We start from the raw sequence: 22,108 nt of genomic DNA on the forward strand, positions 1-22,108 counted from the left end.
TCAGGAGGCCTTTACAAACACTGGCACCTCGGCCAGGCTGGCAGAGTAATTCCTGAGCGTGGTGCCACCATCAAACACGCGGGCAGTGTTGGTGTCCAGCCACAGGTGCCCCTCTCCTGGCAGGTAGATGTCCCTCCACGTTTGTCCCTTTTCTGTTATTGGAGCCACCAGGACCTGCGGGGAGAAGGAAAAGAAAGAAAAAATAACTTCAGCAGAAGGAGGATTAGCCAGGATGTGTGTGTTGGGATGAGATGGTCATCAGGGAATCCTGGAATGGTTTGGGTGGGAAGAGACCTTAAAAACCATCCAGTGCCACCCCCTGCCATGGGCAGGGACACCTTCCACTAGCCCAGGTTACTCCACGCCCTGTCCAGCCTGGCCTTGGACACTTCTAGGGATGGGGCAGCCACAGCTTCCCTGGGCACCCTGTGCCAGGGCCTCAGCACCCTCACTGGGAATTCCTTCCCAATCCCGTCTATCCCTGCCTTCTGTCAGTTTAGAAGCATTAATGCAGTGCAGTGACATTCCTTTGACTGGGACTGGGATCATCCGTGCCTGCAGCTGCCCCAGGATTCCATTCAGTCTATATTTTTGAAAATCAGAACAAAAAATCCCCAGTGATAGAGTCAGTGTAATTCCACCTTCAGGGAGCAATTTTTCCCCTTGTTTCATGGGAAAAGCAGCTCCCAAAATTCTGAGACTCTATTCTTGCTAAATAATTTCACTTCCAAAGCTGAAAGAAGGTTTCTGATCCCTAAATAAGAGTTTCATGAGGAAAGCCAAGCTTTTCCAAAAAGCAAAAACTCCAAAACCCACAAAACTCAGCCACTTTGGCTTGGATTTAAATCTGCTCAAATCCAAGTCCTGGTTTGTGCTTGGGCAGCACTGGATTTACAGGAATAATGCAGAATTCCCACCTCATCTCCAATGAGGAACTCATCCTCTATGGTGAATGCAACAGGATCCATGGGGCTGAGCCACCAGGCAGGACGGAAGATGGGGTACCCCAAACTCTGCCACTCCTCACTGTATTTTAGGAGCAGGGGCACAACAAAGTCCCGGTGCCTCTGGATGCACTGGCGGGTCAGATTCAGGACCTGCAGGTGGGGGACAAATCCATGAGGAGCCCAATGTCCAGGAAACAGCAAAGCAGGGAAAGCAGGGAAAACTCCCAAAAATAAATAATTGAAAATTTAATTTAATAATTAAAAAGTAAAACATGTTCCCTTGGGAAGAGAAATTACTGAATTGGAATGTCCTGATCAAGTTATGGTGCAAATGGGGTTGATACTGGGTATTCATTGATTTGGATATTAATTGGATAGATTGGATATATTTGGATATTAATTTATTTGTATATAAATCCTTTGGTAATACATTTAAATCCATTGATAATGGACTTAAAACAATTGGACTTAAATGTATTTAAATCTATTGGTAATTGTTATAAGTCATCTGGATTTAAATCTATTGATAGCAGATATGAAAACACATTAGATTTGGATAGATTTAAACCTGTTGTGAATGAATTTAAATCCATTTGATTTAAATTTATTTAAATACACTGAAAATAGCTGTGGATCCATTTGATTTTAATGGATTTAAATACATTGATAATAGATATGAATCTATTAGATTTAAATATATTTCAGTCCAGTTATATTGAACATTAATCTATTAGATTTAAATGTATTTCAGCTCAGTTATATTGAACATGAATCCATTGGATATAAATGGATTTAAGTCTACTGATAATGAATATAAACCCATTGGATTTAAATAGATTGAAACCAATTGATAGCAGATTTGAGTCCATTGGATTTAAGTGAATTTAGATGCATTGACAATGCATATAAACTCATGGGTTGAAATGCATGTACATCTATTGATAATGGATAGTAATTAATTGTATTTAAATGGATTTACATCCATTAATAAAGGACCTTAATAAATTTGATTTAAATTCCGCTGATAATGCATATGAATCTATTTAATTGAAATATAATTAAATCCATTGATAACGGACACAAATCCTTTGGATTTAAATCCACTGGTACTTGAATCTAAACCCATTGATAACGGATTTGTTCCCACTTCAGTGGGAAGCTGAGGACAGCAGCTGGCAGGAGATCCCTGCCAGGCCTTCCATGGTTTTTGGGGCATTGGCCATGTCAGAATCCCGGTGTGGGACACGTACCCAGGTGTCACAGCAGAGCCAGGGTGGGGTCCCAAAGGCCATCACGGGCAGGAATGTCACAATCTGCAGCCACCTCACAAACAGCTCTGGGTCCTCCGGGGTGGCTCCAGCCTCGCTCCCTCCTGCAGGAACATGGGGCTGGAGTGAGGGCCTCCTATGGCATGGAAATGTTCTGGGGAAACCTCAGAGCTCCTTCCAGTGCCTACAGTGTCACCGTTGCTCTGAAAACCTGGCACAGCTTCCCTGGAAATGGCACAAACCCCCCAGCACTGAGGGCTCATCCAGCCATCCACAAATTCCTGTTTGCTCTAGAGGCTTTTCCCAGCTCTTGCAGCTCCCAGGTTGTTGGGACACAACCTCCTGCCCAGCTCTCTCAGTGCGGGAGGATCTGTGCTCCCATCCACACAAGCACCTCTTTGGGAAGCAAACTCCCATGCTGGGATTGCTTGAGCATCATTTTCTAAGGAAAACAAGCTAAAAATAGAGGCTAAATTGAAATATTGCTCTCAACCCCTATTTCAGGGCTGTTGTTTAGCTCAGCTCTCCATGTTTGACACTTCTGCACAGTCTCTGCATGCTCAGGGCTTGTTTTAACCACCACTAACTCCATCAGCTTCAAGAAAAAGGGAAATGGATCCACTTGGACCTAATTAAAGGTTGTTTCTTGCCCTTTTATAATGCTTTTATTTCAGGATTTCTGCAGCCATTTTGCTTTGGAGCAGAAATACAGACTTGGAGCAGAGCTGCTGGGGTTTTAGGAACACCCATTCCCCAGCCAGGAGCCTGGGGATGCAGATCCTGCCTGTGCCAGGTGGGATTTAGCCCAAGCCAGGGGTGGACTGTGGTGGAACTCTGGGAAGGGCATCCCCAGAGACTCAGCTGCTGCTGGAGCTGCCTGGCAATATTTACAGCATATTCTTTTGGTTTTAACTCCTCACTTTTTTCCCCTGGTAACATTCATCCCAATCAAGCCAGCACAACAGAAAATTGGGGAGAAAAACGCTCCAAGCCTTCCCATAGCACACCTAAGGCGCAGATGTACCTCCTGTGCCTGGAAAAAGGCTGCAAAATTCACTGCAGAGAAGCCAGAAAGAAGGGAAAAAATGGAAAACAAATCCTTACCTACTGCATCAGGGATGAAGAAGTTGTAGCCCAGCAGGCTGTAGTGCAGCACAGAGGGGATGAGCCCCTTCAGCCCGGCGTGGCTCCAGTCAGAGCGCAGGGGGCTCATCTGGACAAACAGTGGGAGGTGACTAGATCTGGAGAAACAGCACAAACCCTTCAAGGTGAAATTCCATGGATCTCAGTTGGCTTTGGAGTCACTGGGGCCAGATTATAGTCCCAGAATGGTTTGGGTGGGTAGAGACATTAAAGCCATCCAGTGCCACCCCTGCCACGGGCAGGGACATCTTCCACTATCCCAGGTTGCTTCAAGCCCCATCCAACCTGGCCATGGACACTTCCAGGGATGGGGCAGCCACAGCTTCTCTGGGCACCCTGTGCTGGACCCACACCATCCTCACATCCCAAGGATCATTGACTCCAACACACTGCCCTAGCCCACTCCCTTGCCCCTTCACTTCCATGGGTACCAAGAAACATCTGGGAATACCAAGAGGGAATTCCAAGCACCAGTTCCACCATCTCCCAGCAAGCTCTTGTGCCCATCAGCTCCAGCGAGGCCTCTCCCTGGTGCCCACCTGCTCCCGGCACTGACGATGGTGCCATTGCCCAGCGTCGCCAGCGCCGCCGCCAGCACCTCAGTGTATCTATCACCCTCCAGCTCAGTAGGAGCAGGGACATCCTGCTCCAGGAAGGAATTGCCCTCCACTCCCTCGAAGGCCATGTAGGTGGCCCCCAGCGCCTGCCGCAGGCGCCAGGCACGAGCCAGGTACCAGCCCAGCGCTGCCTCGCTGGTGACGTTCAGGCGGGCGCACAGCTGCCCCTTCCAGGTGGTCAGCAGCGGGATCTGTGGAGGGGAAGGATGGAAATCCCTGTCAGATCCATAGAATGTCCTGCTGATTCCATGGGGGATGCCATGCTGCCGCCATCCCACCCTGCACTCTCATCGTACAGCACATCAAGGTGTAAACTCCCCAAAAATCCCTGAGCTGGTGGCAAAGGGATCATTAAAATGACTACACAAAGTGGAGCTGGGGAATCTTCTCAACACTGGAAGTGGAAGTTTTAAAGTTGCTTCCGTAGGAAGAGGAGGGACGCTGCCTCCCCCAGCACTGCTGTCCCAGCACAGTGGGATAGGCTGTGCCCCTTGATAAAATAATAAACCTGAGGGGGTTTATTCAGCTTAAATTTTGGTTTGGGGGCTGAGGGGGTTCCGTACCGAGCTGGCCCCGGGTCGAGGCTGGCGGCTGAGCCAGTATCCCGCGGCCTCACCGCCACGCAGGGAGCGCTGGAAGAGCGGGGAGGCGACACCAGCGTACGGGGACAGCGTGATGGAGAGCTCCAGAGGTTCCACCAGCGCCGGGGCCTGCCTCTTCCTGCGCCCCGAGGGCAACAGGTCCTGCGGCGGGAAGGGCGGGAATAAGGGGTTTGTGGGAGAGGAGCCCCACGCTGCCCACGTGCCCAGAGGATGGCAGGGTGGCCGTACCGCGGCAGCGAGGACGGCGGTGCCGCGCTCCCCCAGGGCCACGACGCCCTCCTGAAGGCGATGCCGCTTCAGCCTCCTCACCAGCGACCTCAGGCCTCGCTTGATTTTGGCGGCAGAACCCTCTGGGCCGTGGTAGTGCCAGATGGGAGACCTGCAGGGTGGGAAATCTCTGGTGAGGTGCTTGGGAGAGCAAGCAGGACATTCAGAAGGGTTCCCACCGTGGAGGCAAGGAGTGCTCACCCCAGGAGCGCGGTGTCTGGCAGTGTCCGAGCCGGAGCGCTGGCCGTGTGCTGGCGGGCAGCCGCCACGTCAGCACTGACACAGAGCTGGTAGTGCAGGGGCTCCGCTCGCCCCGCCGGCGTCTCCAGGCAGAACTGCTGGTGGCTCTCCAGAGACAGGAGCAGGGACACGTCGGGAGCCACTGTCACCGTCACTCCTTTGGGGGAAAAGTGGGAAAATGGTGTCTTGGCAAGCACCCGGCTGCTCCCGGTCCTGGGAGCTGCAGGGATGAGCAGAACCTGACTGGTGCCAAGGCCTCCTGGGCTGATCCCACCACAGATCCAGCCATGCCAACCATCCCCACCCTGCTCCTGCTATTCCCTTGTAGAGTCCCAAATGCCTTTCAAGGGCTGGATTTCTCCCTTTCTTGGCCTTTTTGCTCAGCATTCAGCAGTGCAGGGCAGCCGCAGGTCAATTGGATTAACTTGGGGTAATACCTGAAGTTTGGTGTTCTGTAGAATAATCCAAATATACCCCAAAAAATGACACCAGCAGCTGAACTCCTGCCTGAATTCAGCATCCCACAGCAACATCAGGGAGCCACAAAGTCGCTCGAGTGGAGCTGGGGATACAGCAATGGGCACAGATCTGGGCTTAAAAAGAAACCAGCCACACCAAGAGCACGGGATGTCCCAGGAGTGACTTGGGCCACCCCATCCTCAGGCACCCAGCTTCAGTATCAGCTTTCCCACAGAGATGAGGCAATGTGGGATCCATCCCACGTGCCCTGTTGCTGCTACATCTGCAGGATATTTTATTCCCGCAGACATCTACGCTACCCTTAAACCAGCTGCTTTAGAGGTGAGGAGAGGGGCAGAGAAGCACAGGGATGAAGCTGCTGGGCCTGGCCAGGGAAGGAGGTGGTTACCTGTGGATCCCAGGAAGTACCTCTCCAGGAGGGGCCCGAAGCCGTTGGGGTTTGCGCTGAGGTCGCCGCACACCAAGGGCTGCGCGGGGCTCTCGGCGCCATTGAGGGGCCAGCGCTGGGCACGGATGCTCGGCCCTCCATACCAGGAGACATTGGCCATGGAAAAACAGTCCTGCAGCCAGGAAAGCATCATCAAAGAGAGAGGAATACTCAGGGGGAGCAGGAAAGCCAGACTTGGAGCAAACTGTGCCAGTGGCAGGTGTCCCTTTTACAGCGTAAAATTATGGTTTCATTTAAAAAAAAACAAAGGAAAAGCAAGACGTGCTTCCCAAAGCCTGCCAGTTTTTGCTGGAGGAGCACAAATAAAACCAAAATGCCACGACAATCACACTTTTGCACTCCATCACAGTTATCAAACACCTCTGAATCACAGGTAAAAAGATGCTGCAAAGGTGTGAGCAAAGAGACTCTGCAGGAGTGAGTGGGAGAGGACAACAGAGGGGGAAATTCAAGGAAACAGCTTTAAAATGCACTGAGGGCACTTTCAGAAATCCAATTGAAAAATCTGTGTATTTTGGTTTGCTAGTTTGTTTGGGGGTTTTTTGGTTTGGTCAAGATTTTTCGGTTTGGTCAAGATTTTTTGGTTTGGTCATGTTTTTTGGGTTTGGTCAGGTTTTTTATTTGTTTAGTATTTTTCATTCAGTGTTTTTTTCTCTGTTTTTCTTTTTTTTTTTTTTTTCCCCTCTGCTTTACTTAAAAACTACATTAAGCTCTCCAGCTGCCTTCTCAGAGTTTCTGGAGTGAATCAGCAAGTGCAGCTGTCCCCAGCTGATCTCTCACAGAAAGCTTTTAGCCCCATCTTGAGCCCTCACCTTGATGGCACCAGTGCCCTGAAGGTGACACATCCTCCCTCCCAAGGCACAGCTTCTTTCTTTCCCGAGGGCTGATGATAAGAATTTCCCTCAAGAGACTCAGTTTGGAGATTTGGGCACTTCTCATAGGCCTGACAGGGCCCTGGGATGGGGGACATCCCCATCCTTGACCCACCTCCTGCCAGAAACCATCAGTTTTCACTTCAAAGCTCCTCAGACTTTCCCCTTTCTGCCAAATCGAGGGATCAGCAGGACTTAGCGTCCTCGTGACTTCCCAGGCAGGATGGGCTTCCCTGAAAGCCCAGAGATCTGGGGCCTTGAAGGGGGCCTGGGGTGGCAGAGGGGATCCAGAGATCCCCCACTCAACCCACCCCACCTTTATTCCCAATCCCAAGGCTTCGGAGCCTCCTGGAGTCCTGAGCTCGGGGGCGCAGAGAGGTTAATTCTCTCCAAGGGGTGGGGAGAGGAGATGTAAATTATTAAAGTGGAAACCCTGGAGGCTCGGAATAGCTGTACCAGGTGTCAGCTGAACTCGTTACACCAGCTGGGAAAGAGGGAAAACAGTCTGTTCTGAACTCAGATTTCGCTGGATCATATTTTCCAATGGTTTGGGTTTTTTTTTAACAAGTGGGGGAAAGCCTGTTCTGTCTCACTCATCCTCTCAAATGCTCACAGCAATGTCAGTGGAGGAGACAGAGTTTGTGCTCAGACAGCACCTTCCACCCACCCAGAATGATGCCAACAGGTGATTTATGGCCAAAGGGGAACAATTCTCCATCCCAGAGAATCCCATCCCACTTCCTTCCCTGTTCTGAGGGCTCCCCACAACTGGGGACACGCTCTGACAGCGTGTCTCCTTCCCCTCCTGAGGCTCCTTCCCAGAGTCTGCTTTTATTTAACTGAGGGAGAAAGCAGGGAATGGTACCAAAAATGTTTGCAGCAGCGCACACGGATTATTCCCATCCCGCGGGAGCTGCCATTGTGTCTGTGCTGGAAGAGACCTTCCCGAGGCTCTCGCCAGCATTGTCATCTCCACTGGGTATTTACTCTGTCTCCATATAAACACAGCTCTCCCACCCGGGGTCACCAGCGTGGCACCGCCACAGGATTTTGGGGCTCAGCTTCATAGATGGTTTTCCTCACCCGGCACCTTCTGGATGTGGAAGATGGGGAACCACAGTGTGATCACATAACTGAGCTGGGGATGATGGTGAGGCCAGAGCAGCCCTTATTGGATCCCAAAGGGTTTGGAGCTGGATGGAGGGGTTCTCGTTACCTTCAGGGTCACGTCGGGGCGCAGCGGGGTCCAGCGGACACTGTAGCACTCTGTTCCGGGGGCTGCCGGCGGCTCCAGGGCCAGCCGGAGCTCGGCGTCCTCCTCCCAGGAGTAGCAGAACTGGCGGCCGTCGTGCCAGCAGCGGTCCCGGGGCGGCGGGGGCTCGGTGGCCGGCACGCTGCCCACGGCGATGGCCAGCACGGGCCGGCCGGCCGGCAGCGCCCGCAGCAGCAGCGCCCCGCGGCCGCGCTCCCACAGCATCCCCGCGTCCCGGCCCCGCAGCACCCACTCCTCCGGCGGCTGCTCCACGGCCTGCCACGAGATGATGCCGATGGTCATGGCGAAGAACACGGCCACGCCGAGGCAGCCCACGGCGCCTTTCCAGGGCTCCGTCATCTCCCTGAAGGTCAAGGTCCAGGTGGACTCCGGGATTTGGCCGGTGTGGCGGGAGACGGGCATGGTGAGATCGCAGGGATGCGGCGGCGGCTCCGCTGCTCTCCCCTCCTGCGGCGGCACAGGAAAGAAAACCCTCTGGGATAGCTCCAAAAGACCCTCTGGGACAGCTCCAAAAGACCCTCTGGGATAGCTCCAAAAGCATGAACAAAAAAATAATGAATGTAATGTATATATAATGAAATTTTTAAAAATAGTTTAAAAGAGGGAAAGCTGCCACTCGGTTCTGTCTGCACTGATTCCCGAGGTAAGGGGAGTCCCTTCCACAGTCTCCTCCAGAGCAAATCCCGCTGCCGGACTCGGTGACGGTGGCTCAGCCCCCAAAGGCAGGGGCTCAGCCCCTTGGCACAGCCAGCAGCACCCAGGGACACCGAGGAGGAGGAGGTGTCACACGTGGCCCAGAGCCCGGGAGGAGATGGGGCCACGGACAATGGGAATCGGGGCCGCGCTCCAGCCTCGGCTGCTCCGTGGGGTTTGGCATCGCTTCCCTGCTCGGTTTGGAAGCAGCAGCAAACAGCCAGGGGTGCAGGAAAACATCCCAGGGTGGGTCAAGAAAGGAGGGGATGCAATATCCTCCTTCCACGTCCTCTCTCCCTTCCCTGGAAACGTGTTTGGATGATGCACAGAGCAAAACCCACCCGTGGGCAGGGTTGGAGAGCTGGCTGAGCCGAAGGGACTGGGCACTGCTGTCCCTCCAGGTGAGGGGTCGCTGTGGGGACAGCTTCATGGCATGGCACTGGCTTGTTCCTGCATCCCAGCCCTCATCCCACTGCCCGATGTCAGGTTGGGCATGGTGCCACCTCCCCTGGCTCAGCACAGCCACCCCTACACCCCCCGTCACCCCCTTACCTAAAGGCAGTTCGGAGATGCTGTCACAGCCCCAAAGCGTCCTCGATGTTTTTCCCACCACAGGCAGGTTTTCCTCCTCTTTCCCAGGGCAGTTTTCCCTCCTGGCCGTGTTTCAGACCCGTGGAGCTGAAGGAACTTGATCCAGACTAACCCAGGAGCGTTACTTAAGCCAAGCTCCCTCCTTCCCTCCCTCCCTCTGTGCCTCCCGCCCGCTCCCCTGCAGCCCGCACGTAGCCACAGGTGGCTGCATCCCCAGCAGGGGCAGGATACTAAAATATTCCCTTTTCAAGGCTTTTATCTATAGAGGAATAATTTTAAATGGGTTTTTTTGGTTGGGTGGGGTTTTTTTTTGTTTTTTTTTTTTTTTTTTTTTTTTTTTTTTTTTTGGTTTTTTTTTTTTTTTTGGTTTTTTGGGTTTTTTTTGCCAGTTTGAAGTGGCTCTGGTTGAGTCTTTACTCCATACCTGTGAATCCACACATGATGCCCTGGGAGTGCTGAGCCTCCTCGCTCTCCTGCTTTGGCTTTTGTTGCTGTTATTGCCCAATTTTGGGGGATTTTATCCCTGCTCCTACTTCACATGAGCCACTGGACCCTCCCTTAGATTAACTCCAGGACTGCAGCTGAGGGTGCTGCCTGCACCCAAAACCACAGGGAAGTCACTTCCCAGGAGATTTGAAATCCCCACCAGTGCAAAAACTCTGGAAATCTGAGATTTCTATTGACTTTTCCATGCTCCAGTCCCCCCATTCACAGTCATCTCACCATATCTACAGGTGATCAGGGAATACTTGGATTTTCCAAGTGATATTACAACCTGTTGGTTGCCAAGATATAAAAAACTTGGCATTTAAAAGTGTTTCCCCATCCTGCATCCAGACAAAACCCCAGCAATCCCAAGGCCAAAGCCCTGCTCACCCCAGACTTCAGGAGACTCGCAGGACAGCCAAATCCACCAGGAAAATTCTCATCTGTGGCCCAAATAAGCCCCTGGATGGGGCCTTTCCTCTCCAGGATTAGTTTTTCTTTGCAGGTGAGGCAATATCCAGTGTTGGATGGAGGAAAAAATGGTGGATTGAATCAGGACAAGAAGGGACTCCAGAGCAGGTGAGGGGGTGTATCCAGGATAAGGAGAAAGGATGAAAAAGGCTCAGATATGAGCCAGGAGACCATGATGCTCATCTCAAACAGGCTGGGGATCCCCTGGGAATGGATTCAGGAGAGCTTATAGCAAAGCTGTAGGTGATGGACTCATGGGACCCCAAAGCTATGTAAAATAAAGGGAAAAATTGAAACAAAAATAAGGAATGAGGAGTGCTCCTTCCAGCAGGGGTGTTAGAGGCACTTGAGGGGCCCAACACTCCCTGTGACCTGGAAAGGGGGAGCAAGCAGAAGTGAATAAACCCTGTGGTGACTCAGAGCTGCTCACCCACAGCATCACCAGAGCCAATGGAATTACTTGTGAGGCTGTACAGATCCATGTGCCTCAGGGAGAGCTCAGTTTGGCTGCAAAACCTGCAGAAACAGGGCAAAGGAGGGAAAAAAGGAATCTTTGGGATGGTCTGGGATCCTGGTACAATGTTCAATGCTCCCAAAGGTTCAATGCTCTGTCCAAGGGAAAGGGACTCGGCAGCAGCCCCCAAAAGCTGCCCAAGCATTGGCAATTCCCTGTTTCCCACCACAACATGGGCTGGGAGGGGGGCAGCTGATGAGGTTGTTTGGCTGCAGCAGCTGAAGGCAAAGCTCTGTCACATGGCACAAGATTAAATGACATCCATGGAATGGCAGAGGGGCCCCCAAGGTGGGATTAGGGAAACCCAGGGTGGCGCGGGTGCAGTGGGATCAGCAGGGACAGGGGGCCGTGCCTGGGAGGGACAGCAGGAAATGGGGGTGGTTTGAAATGCCTTTTTTCTTAAAAAGCAGCTCAAATCCCAGAGAAAAATCCTGCTGGAGCTTTTAACAACCCAATATTTGGCCAAGTTTGGCCCCCACAACACTGCATGGGGCCTGGGGTTTGGGCCGAGCCTGCTCCCACCCTCCCAGAACTCCTGGGTTTTGGGAGGAGGAATGGATCTCTGAGTTTTCCTGCCCATCACAGATCTCAGCATGAACTGGCTCCCACAAGCAGAGTGAAACCTCCCTTCATCTTCCTCCCACTGCCAACAAAAACCACTTATCCTTCACTGGCCACAGGGAAAAAAAATATTTCGGGGTGGCTCCCTGGATTCCACAAGGGTGTCCTGCCCCTCTGCTTCAGAAGAGTTTTAGTTTAAACATTTTTAAATCTCCTCCTATGGAGAATGGAGCATCTTTTCCCTCTTCATGACTTTTCAGGGTTGAAAAGACCTTGAGGTCACTTTTTTTATACCCAATGGGGCTTTCCAGGCTGCAGGGCTGCTGAGGGACCTTGATGGGGTGGCAGGTGTCCCTTCCCATGGCAGGGACTTGGAACTGGATGGGCTTTAAGCCCCTTCAACCCAAACCATTCCAGGATTGAGCGATTTGCCAAGGCTCCAGGTTTGCTGGGCTGTGTGGGATGTGGACAATGCGTGGACAATGCCCAGGGAAGGGATGGAGTGGGAGGCTGGGAACACATTTAACTCACCAGCATCCATAACCAGAGTCTGAGAACCCAAGCTTTTTGGTGAAACACCCAGAAAACAGGGACTAAGGGTTATTGCCACTGGGATTTAGGATCCCTGTCCCCTAAGAGAGGCTTCCATCACTGCCTACCCTGTGGATCACACCTTTCCAGAGTTCTGTCATCACCTTTTGGCCTGGCTGGAAAAAGGGAGAGCACAGAGAGCCACAGGGATTTTCCTCTTTTGTGGGGTTGCAATGGGAAGGCACAGCCCTTTCCACCAATATTTTCCTACAGCCTTTAAGCACCAGCAATTACAGCCACAGCTTCCCAGCCAGACCCTCCTGAGGTTTCTGTTTTGGGATTTCTTAAATATTATTATTTTTTAAAAATACAGGAAAGGTGTGTGGGTTGGCCAAGAGCAAATGAGAACTGGTGGGAGCAGCCTCCAGGACTTGGCATTTCTCCTCCATTTTTTCCAGTGGGGAGCAGCCTCACCCCAAAACTCTCTCTGTGGGATGGATCCCACAGTCCCTCAAAAGCCTCCACCAAACTCTCAGTTTTATCAATTTATCCATGATATCTCTAAGCTGGGAGACACAGTGATGAGCCAGAGTGGATTCCCTGAAGCTGGCAGCATGGATGGACATGGATTTCCCACCTTCCTGCCCTCCCAGAGTTTATCCAAAGGGAAAAGATACCTTCAGAATCCATCCTGGGAATAAAACAGCCGATGTGCCATGGTGGGTGTTCTCTTTGGATTTTCCTTCCCCTTGCAGTTCCCAGCCTTGCCTTTCAGGGCCAGCAAAAGCCTTTGGCTGTGCTGGAATTCTCTGTGCCTTAGAGAGCTTTGGGCTCCTTATTGGAGCTGAGCTCAGTTTAGAAGGAAAAAAAAAAAAAGCAAAAAGAGTGATTTGGTTCCTAAATTCCCAAAATCTCAGCCCAGATTTCCTCCTGGAAAGCAATTTCAGATTTCCATGAACTCCACAGCTGTTTATAAAGGAAAAAAGGAGCAGCAGGACTTGCACTGACAACGTGGCCTTATAAACAGCATCAACCCTTGGAAGCAACCACTGTCTCTTCCCATCCCAGCTGTGTGCCCTGAACCAGCAATACCTGGATTTGGGAGCTCCTTGAGTCCATCCACAGCCCATTCAGGCTTTCAGGAGGGTCTCATGTCAAGCAGCAGGTTTTGGGCTGGGGAACAGCCTGGAGCACCTGAGATAATCCATGGATGGATAATTTTCCAGCTGGAAAGTCGCCAGCTCCAGCTGCCAGTTTTGGGATGGAAACAGTCCTTGTGCGCCCTGATATTTTGGGGACACCAAACCCAAGTTCCTAATGCACAATATTCTGTAAAATTTCTAATCTTGGCAGAGAGGAGCCCCCTGTGCTGAGGAAAGCCCCCTTCATGGGCACACACCCCCCTGCACCTCCAAACCCAGCCCAGGTACCTTAAATCCAGGGAACTGAAGCACCCAGCCAGCCTCAGTGCTCCTGCTCCGAGCTCAAATCCCTAAGAGGGGGTGAGGCTGCTGATTTGGGATCTCTGAAGGCAGCACCTCCTTGGAAAGGGCTGTTGGCAATTCCACTGTCCCCACTGTCCCAGGAGCAGGGATGTGGTGAGGCCAGATCCGTGTGCTGCTCCTCCAGGAGAAGCCTTCAGAAAGCCCCAAACCTCTATTCTTTAAATTAAAACAAGGCACAGCTGATGATAAAAGCTGTGGCTGTGAGGAGGCAGCAGCTGCACCCCACAATGCAGCCCAGGATTTTGGTTTTCCAGGAAACCCCTTGGCAGAGGGGACAAAGGGGGACAATGGGGGGGGGCTTGGCGTGCCAGGGAGCTGCTGGGGGTGAGCACAGCGAGGGAGCTCTTGGAAAGGACCTTCCTGCTCCATCTGCCTCTCCCCAGTTTCCCAGAAATCTGGTGAGCAGATTTGCAGCTTGCCTGCTGCCAGATTCAATCCCGGCCCTGGAGATGCTGTTTGGATAATGATGAGACCAAAATTCTTCAGCTCCTCTCCGTGGAGCTGAGTCAGAGCAAGCTGGAAAGGTGCAGGGCAGCCCCCAGGACACTCACCTGTCCCCAGAGAGGTGGCACTTCCAGCCACACACAGCAACACCCACCCAGGGGATCAGCATGGGACACCAGGGGCTCCAAGGCCAACCAAAGCCCAGCCCTCACTCCCAGCTTCCACTCCCAATCCCCCCAAAGTGTTGTTTTAGGGACAGGGAGGAGACTGCAGGTCCTACATCCCCACAGAACCAGGGGTGCCTCCAAGGAGGCTCTGGGCACCTCCTTTCCAGGGATCTGGCTTGGACTCACCTGCCCAGGACTCTGAAATTCCAGGCTCTGTTCCAAGTAAGGCTTAGATCTTCCTCTTCTTCCTCATCCTCTTCTTTTTCTTCTTGTTTTTGTTCTTCCTCCTCCTCCTTCTCCCCTGCCCAGCCCCTGCAGACCTCTCACCAGAGGAATTTAGGATTTTTGCCCTCCAGAATCCCCCCCAACAAAAACCTCTCCCCACCCCAATGAACGCTGCATCCTCAAGACCTTCCTTTATAAGGGAGAGGAAACTGCCCCTGGAGAGCCATTAGAGGCTTCCAGTAATTAGCAATTACCAGCCCTGAAGAGCTGCCCCTGCCTCTCCTAACGAGGTTTGGTGCTAATTATAGCAGGCAGAGCCAGGAGCCCTGGTGAGGGGCCGTGGCAGCGACCACACAGAGCCTTCTGGATTCCTTGGGATGTATAAAAGGGCTGGGGTTACTCCAGGACAGTGATCCCCTCCACTGCCAGGAGTTCTGGGGATGCTGTTCCAGGGCTGGCCTGGCTTCCTGCTCATCAGCTGCTGCTGTCTCATCCATCACTTGCAGTAATTCCTGCTGAATATTGCGGGATTCCGCCGTGCCCGGCTCCAGCCAGCAGCTAAATCCATCCCCCTTGGAGCAGCCCTGGGGATATTTGGGAACTGAGCAACGTGGAATGAGAGCACCCAAATCCTTCATTTGTCAGGCTCAAGTGTGTGTTCAGTGTCCCAGTGGAGTTTAATCCCTCCTGAGCTCTTCTCTGCCCATCCCAGCACTTCCCAAAGGGGCTCTTCTCCAGCCAGGGCAGCAACTCCCGCCCCAGCTGCTGGACAACAAACCCCCAATGCAGCTGTCAGTGTTCAGCTCCTTTGGGAATGCCATAAACCCCCTAAAAATAAACAAACACCCCCTCCCTTGTCCAGCCCCCTGAGGTGTTTTGGGCCCATTTGGGCTCTGCCCATACGCCCTGAGCGAATTTTCATTCACTAAATTCAATTTAATTCAATAAAACTGGGATTTTAATCAAGGTGCTGAGAAGGAGCAGCCCCAAATTGCTTTCCCAGTCCAGCTCTTTAATGGGGCTCATTTTTGCCCCAACAGGAGAATGTGGGTGTATGAGGAAATGGAATAGAATGAATCCTTGAAACCCCTTGGATAGACACAGGCAGCAGCAGGAAACACCTCTGGGAGCTGTAGGAGGGCAAAGGGTGTCTGGGTGGGCTCTGGAGCAGGCTGGGGAGCTGGGGTAAGAAGCTTCCCAGGCTGTGATCCTGCAGGGAATCCTTGTAGGGGTGGAGGGAGCCAGGAGGATGCATGGTGCCTGGGCTCAGGGGAAGGATAACAGGGATGCCCAGCCCTAATTTAAGGGTGATTCTACAACCATGCACTCCTTTCCTTAAGCTCCCTGAAATAACCTATCCTGGGAGTGCCACAGGCGGTTGGGAACTTGGTTTTTATTGTCACAGGACACGGCAGCAGACAATGGGGTGGGTCACAAGAGAGGGGACAGGGGAGTCACACCACAGGGGCCCAGCACAGCCACCCCGAGCAGCCACAGAGCCCCAACACCCAGAGGGAGGGGAGGAACATGAGCCACGAGCCCGGCTCCTTCCCACACCTTTCCTGCCCCATCCCTGTGCAAAACAGGGTGGTGGTTTTCCCTCTGGGAACAGGGCAGCTGATGAGCAGACAGAGGGGGACCTGCAAGCAGCTTCTGGAATTGGCTCCATTGTGTCCATGCTGCTGAGCACAGCCTGGATGGGCTGGAAGGGTTGGAGGATCCAGGGGTTTTACTCACCAGCCACGCTGAGGAAGCAGGCTCCATCCCCAGGGAATGGCTGCTGCCAGCCTGGGAGCCAGCACGGCCCTCGGGGTCACCCAGCACCGTGGGTGCTGGATTTGGGGTGCAGATACCCCCAGCCAGCTCAGGGGAGGGGGAAAGCCCCCCAAGACGTGCCTGTGCTGGGTCTGAGCCCCACCAAAACACGGCTGAGCCTCCCTCCAAGGGCTGTCCCAACACCACTGAGTCACCCCAGCCATGCCAGAGGGGGAGGAGGGAACAAAGGGATCAGATGGATGAGGAACACCTTCCCTGCTGGCACAAAGCCCCCTGTTAGAAGAACCCAGAGGCTTTTGTAGCCCGGTGCCACCCTCTGCAGTCCTGCCCTTGCCCTGCAGAGCCGGCACAGCCCCAGCAGCCGCCCCCATCCCAGGCTGAGCTGGCGCTCACTCGGGAATGTAGTCCCTGAAGGAGTTAAAGCTGAGGCTCCTGCCCGCCGAGTTCAGGCTGGAGCTGGCCTGCATTTTGGGGATCTTCTCCATGAGCTTGGACACTGTCCTCCTCTTGAAGGAGCCCGGGGAGAAGTGGCCCTGCCTGAGCAGCTCCTGGTAGAGGCTGCTGAACACCGCCACCGGCTCCTCGTAGCTGTCCCGTGTGGAGATCTCGTAGAAGGGAATCTTGAGGGCTTTGGAGAGGTTCTCCCCGTCCTCGGTGGACACCATCCTGTCGAACTGCAGGTCCTTCTTGTTGCCCACGATGACCACGGGGGGCTGCTCGGCGCCGCCGCTGCGCTTGGGGCTGGCGTGCAGGTGGTTGATGAGGAAGCAGAGCCGCATCACCTCGTCGAAGCTGCAGCGGTCGGTCACCGAGTACACCACGGCAAAGCCATCGCCCCACTTGATCTTCTCCTCGATCTGCAGCGAGTCCTCCTCCTGCCGGGGCACACACGGGCTTCCCTCAGCACCGCTGGAATGCCGGCGCCGATGGATGCAACCCTGGTGAATCTCCCGAGGGCGCCGTCCCCATGGAGGCTGAGAAGGAGCAGCCCCAAATTTGCTTTCCCAGCCCAGTCTTTGATGGGGCTCATTCCCCCTCCCCCCCCACAGGAGAATGTGGGTGTAAGAAGAGAAATGGAATATCATTCCCTTGAAGGGAAACCCCTTGGATAGATAAAAGCAGCACCAGGAAACACCTCTGGAGCTGTGGGAGGGAAAAGGGACAGCAGCACCGGCAACCCAGGACAGGGATGGGGTGGCTTAGGCAGTGTGGCAGGTGGGGACAGCCATCAGCCCTGTCCTGGCATGGATATTGGGGGAATCAGTGCTCCCTTGAGGTGCCAGGATGCTCCAATGGCACAGCAAGCACAGCTATGCCCTGCATGGGAATGGGGGAATATTTACCTGAAGGGAATGGGAATGGAGGAATATATTACTCTGTAATATATTAATAATATATTACACTGTAATATAACTGAGGTTAGACATAAATTCACCAGAACACCCTTCTCCTGAGGTGACCACCATGACGTTCCAGACAGCAGGAATTAGGCCAGTGGGAGAGCAGGGGCTGCCTTCCCTGTCAGGCTGCTCTGCTCCGTGTTGCTCTCCCAGCTGAGCTCACCTGTCCGGCTGTGTCGAGGATCTCGAAGTGCACCATCTCCCCATCAATGACAGCCACGTGCCTGTAGATCATTTCTGGCAGGACACACAGGGAAGGTGTGTGAGAGAGCCCCCAGGTGGCTTTGGTCACCTGGGTGGGTGGCTGAGGGGGCAGCAGTGACCAAAGTGTGGGAGCAACAAGGGAGGGAGAGGGGCTCCACAGGAGAGAGGGAGGAGGGGATATTTCTGGGACATTCCAGCAGGGACATGGCTTCAGTGCTCAAAAAACAACCCAAATGCAAGATAAAAAAACCCAACAAAATCCTAGAATTCAGGAGAGCACAGGCTCCAGGGGCTTAGATGCCTCCTGTCATTTAAAAGCCACCCCCCAGCAGATTGGGAAGGAATTCAAGGAACTGAGCAGGAACTACTGGTTTGATGGCTGGACTCTCCGAGGTCTTTGCCAACCTAAATGATTCTGTGATCCTATGATGCTACATGATTCCACTACCCCTTGACTGAGCCTGCTGCACTTCCCTGTGCAATCCAAAGGCTCATCCCAATAGATTTTGCCTAAATAAGACCAGAAAGGGAAAAAGGCATGCAGGACCCAGGGAGGTGTCAGGATGTCCATGAGCTGCCTGTCTGGTTGAGGAGGAAGGAGAGGGAATATGGGGAATTTGGGGTCAGAGTTGGCTCTGCCATGGTGACAGCCCCAAGGAAAAGGAGTTTTCCTACCTAGGGTTGGGTCATAGTCTCCAATGAATCTCCTGGTGATGAATCGTACGGTCAGCGCTGGAAAAAAACACAATGAACCCTGTTGGAATTGTCAGTCCTCTGGACTAATCTTTCCTCTTTGCCCTTGCAAGGGCAAAGGAGCAGCAGGAGCAGCCACAGCTCAAGCAATTAAACCCCCTCATCTGATTATACATCTCCCTGCACCAGAGCCCAGCAAGGCAAAGCCCAAATTGCTGGCAAAACCCTCCCTGGCGCCTTTGGTCCTAACATTTTTTCCAGGAAGCTGCTTTGGAAATGCAGTGGTGATGCCTGGAGAGGGAATTTCTGGACAAAGCCATGGTTGGGAGGGTGAAGAGAGTGCAGGAGTGGAGAGAGAAGTGGTGCTTGAGCCCTTCGCGGTGTTAGTGATGATAATGGAGATGGGAGTGAAAGGTGCTGGAGAGGCTGAGAGCTGGCTTGGAAAGGCAACAGGAGTGGAAAGTGAAATTAGTGGAACAGGGGAAAAAACAGGGTGGGGGGAAAATCCCCAAAAGAGCTAGGCAGGAGTACAGAGCCAGGAGGGGGAGGAGGAAGGGAAAACAGAGCAGGAGTGTGACAGGAGGATAAACCTCACCAGAGTCAGGATGTGGTGAAAACCCCTCCAGAAACAAAAGGGGAAATGAAAAGTCAACACCAAGCTGGAGCAAGACTTGGAGCTCTGCAACCCAGGGTCAGTTTGTCCCACCTGCCCACCAGCAGATGTTGCTGGTGTCCTGCCCTCACAGACCCACACCAAGCCCATCAGGATCTGTGTGCTTACCCCAGGAATGTGGCTTAAATAACCACAGAAAGGGAAAGAGGGATGCAAGAACTTCTCCTGCCTCTCACACCTGCTTGGCTCCTCTTTGGGGGGCATCACCATCCTCTCACCCCCCCCAGTCTGTCTCTGGGTTTGAAACCTGCACAGCAGGGAAGGGATTTGAAGAAAAAAGCAGGTAATTTAGCCAAACTGCTCTGAGGAGATAACCAGGCATCCTGCAGGAGGCACCTACAGGCACCTTCAAAGAGGCAACGGAGTTATCGGGGGGGAGCGGGACGAGGCAGGCTCGGTCTCTGGAAAGCACCTGATTGTGTGTCATATGTCAGGCAGCCACCCAAAGCTGGAGCACATGGTGTGGGATGAGAAGAGGAGCCAATTAGATTGATTAAAAATTGGCTGGAGTGCAGGAACACGAGGGGAGCTGCCAGTGGGGGAAGCAGCCGCAGGCGGAGCGGCCGTGGCCACCCAGCCTTATAAGGAGCTTTTTCTCCCCATCCTGATCATCAGTCACCTCGGGAAGGGCTTTCCTTGTAGCTGAAAGGGTTAATTGTGCCTTAAATGTGGGGTGGGGGCTCAAGGGGTGATTTACCTGCCACGGAGTCAGGCTGGCACCTCGGGATAGCACCAGGCGTGTGCCCACGTGCTGCCCTGTTTGTGCTGCTGTGGAATGGCCCCAGAACCGATCCATCTTCACGTGCTGCAGGCAGAGCTCTGCTCTGGATTATGGCAGAGTTTACGCTGGGCAGCAGCAGCAGAGGAGAGCACAAGCCCCAGCTGGGCTGGATTTCCAGCCCCCGCTGCTGATTCACACAGCCCTGGTCCTTAAACCACACGGCTGCACCCAACCCACCCCTGCTCGGAGGGTCTGGGACCTCGGGTCTCCAGATCCTGAAGGCTTCCAAACTGCTCCAAAAAACCCCAAACTCCTGCTGACAATCAAGGGTTATCCTTCCCTTTTGCAGCTGCTCACATGGGATTTGCCCTTTGGTTGTTCCCACCCCTCAACTCTCCCGACCTGGCTCTGTATCCCATGGTCATCCTGGGGGTGAGTGGGGCCCTGCCAGGATGGGAGCTTGGCAGCTCAGGGATGAAATCCACCTTCAGCCTGCCCTGCTTCACACCCTGCCCAGGAGAGATGCCACCCCCACCTTGGGGACACAGCTCCCATGTCCTCCCCACAGGAGCTGAAGCAATGATGCTGCTGCCCTTGGCTCCATCCTTGCCTCTCCCACACTCCATCCATCACCTGGGATGTCACCTGCCAGCTGGGCAGGGACAGTAGGACAGGTGTCCTCATCCCCAGCGCAGGGGCTGGCGGGCAGCAGGACCCAGCAGCTGGGGCACAGCCCCTGGGGAAGGTGACACAATGTCCCCTGGCAGGGGAGGACGTGTGGAACAGCGCCCAGGGGACACAGATGGGGAGGGACACACTCAGGGGGCTGCGTGCCCACCATTCCCAGGGGCTGCTCCCTGTTCCTGGCACGCTCCAGCTCTCCTCTGCATGAGGCACAGACCAATTACCCCCCTGTGCCCTCACTACATGGCCTGTGTCACTGTCCCCCTGTCACACACTCTGACAGCCGACCTGAACTGGAGGAACTTTTAAAGACCCTCAGCACGATCCCACCCTAAGGAGGAAGCACAAAACCCCCACAGCTGCCCACAGGAGGGGCCCAAAGCTGCCAGGAATCTGCTGTGTGCCAGGTGGGATGGCCAGCAGCAGGGAGACACACGTGTTTGGGGTGGGTGCGAGCCAAGGGCTTTGTACACCACATAAAAACATCTGCTCCATCAGGGCCAAACACCTCCAGGGACACCCCCAGGGTTCTGGGTACCCCGGAGCTGAGCCCCATCCCGTGTTCCAGCCTTGCTCAGGGAGAGCTGGGAGCTGCTGCCTTCAGTTTAATCAGGGAACGAGGATTTTTCCTTAATGCCGGTTGCTGTCCATGGAAACACAATTCCAGCGGCTCCAACAGCCCAGCACAGGTGCCACAGCTGCGGTGCCTTCCCTTTTCCAGAGGGGCAGGACATTCCCTGTCCCCAAGGGCACAGCAGCATACCAGGCTTTGCATGGATCATGGATCACTGCAATGTAGATCCACATCTTTCCCTGCCTCTGACCCCAGTCCTGGCACTCCAAGTGCTGCTGAGGACACTTTTGCCCCCTCTGAGTGCTCACAGCTCAGGAGGAGTGATGATCCCCAGGAAGGAAGGGGGTGAAGGAGGGAGCTGAGGTGCTCCCAGCACGGCATCCCAAACCCCCAGCTCAGCAGGCACAGATGGAGAGCGCTGAAAGAGGCACAGGGAAAGGGAGTTTTCCTGAGGGAAAACAGCCCGGTGCTGCGGAGGAGGCTCCGCACAGCTGCTGCGGGCGCTGGGAATGAGCAGCCAGCTCCTCACAGCCGGGAAGACCCAATCCCGGCTTTTAGCAAAGTTCTCCCGCGGTCAGTGATGGACATCCCGGGTCCCCACGCAGCCGGGCACCCCTCGGGCAAGGGAAACGGTGCAAAGTGTCCATGTGGGAAACTCGAGGGGAAGGAAACTCAGTGCCCCTAAACCCCACGGCTGGGGGGGCACCGGGAGAATGTCCCTTGTCCTGGCTTCCAAAGGGACATGGGAAGGTTGGTCCCACTGGCCGGGAGGGAGAATACCGGGGGAATGCCAGAGGGGTGCCAGGGCATAGCAGAGGGATGCAGAGAGGCGCGGGGGGATGCCAGAGGGATGCGGGGGACACCGGGGGGATTCCGGGGAGCCCCGTCCTACCTGTCTTGCCCACGGCGCTCTGTCCCAGCACGACGAGGCGCAGGGTGCGGGCCGGGCTGAGGCTCACGGAGCGGCGCAGGGGCCGCGGGAAGCTCATCCCGGAGCCGGGCCGGGGCTGCCCCGGGATCCGCCGCTCCCCGCTCCCC

At 54.0% G+C, this 22,108-nt stretch overlaps 2 protein-coding genes across 2 annotated transcripts; both read right to left on the reverse strand.

Annotated features, from left to right (window-relative positions):
* Positions 1-9,444, reverse strand: LOC131559475 (SITS-binding protein-like). The gene is made up of 11 exons (XM_058807828.1): positions 9,403-9,444; positions 8,101-8,604; positions 5,953-6,124; positions 5,046-5,241; positions 4,806-4,956; positions 4,539-4,718; positions 3,898-4,166; positions 3,320-3,456; positions 2,198-2,319; positions 918-1,097; positions 1-174 (listed from the first exon to the last, which is right to left on the reverse strand). The coding sequence occupies exons 2-11, from the start codon at positions 8,557-8,559 to the stop codon at positions 1-3; spliced, it is 2,040 nt and encodes a 679-aa protein (XP_058663811.1). The 5' UTR covers positions 8,560-8,604; positions 9,403-9,444.
* A 6,035-nt stretch (positions 9,445-15,479) lies between these two features.
* Positions 15,480-22,108, reverse strand: LOC131559176 (ras-related and estrogen-regulated growth inhibitor-like). The gene is made up of 4 exons (XM_058807439.1): positions 21,963-22,108; positions 18,401-18,457; positions 17,685-17,758; positions 15,480-16,996 (listed from the first exon to the last, which is right to left on the reverse strand). Exons 1-4 carry the CDS (start codon positions 22,057-22,059, stop codon positions 16,511-16,513), a joined length of 714 nt encoding a protein of 237 aa, XP_058663422.1. The 5' UTR covers positions 22,060-22,108; the 3' UTR covers positions 15,480-16,510.

The sequence above is a fragment of the Ammospiza caudacuta genome, chromosome 6 (genome assembly GCF_027887145.1).
Source record: "Ammospiza caudacuta isolate bAmmCau1 chromosome 6, bAmmCau1.pri, whole genome shotgun sequence".
NCBI classification, from domain to species: Eukaryota; Metazoa; Chordata; class Aves; order Passeriformes; family Passerellidae; genus Ammospiza; species Ammospiza caudacuta.

Excerpts from the sequence above, each read along its gene's own strand:
- LOC131559176 (XM_058807439.1), bottom strand. The coding sequence starts at position 22,059 with ATGAGCTTCCCGCGGCCCCTGCGCCGCTCCGTGAGCCTCAGCCCGGCC. Across the intron at positions 17,759-18,400 it reads AGACTATGACCCAACCCTAG|AAATGATCTACAGGCACGTG; the intron begins GTAGGAAAACTC and ends GTGTCCTGCCAG. Across the intron at positions 16,997-17,684 it reads TCCTCGACACAGCCGGACAG|GAGGAGGACTCGCTGCAGAT; the intron begins GTGAGCTCAGCT and ends GTGCCCCGGCAG.
- LOC131559475 (XM_058807828.1), bottom strand. The coding sequence starts at position 8,559 with ATGCCCGTCTCCCGCCACACCGGCCAAATCCCGGAGTCCACCTGGACC. Across the intron at positions 6,125-8,100 it reads GCCCCGACGTGACCCTGAAG|GACTGTTTTTCCATGGCCAA; the intron begins GTAACGAGAACC and ends TCCTGGCTGCAG. Across the intron at positions 2,320-3,319 it reads CTTCATCCCTGATGCAGTAG|GAGGGAGCGAGGCTGGAGCC; the intron begins GTAAGGATTTGT and ends ATGTTCCTGCAG.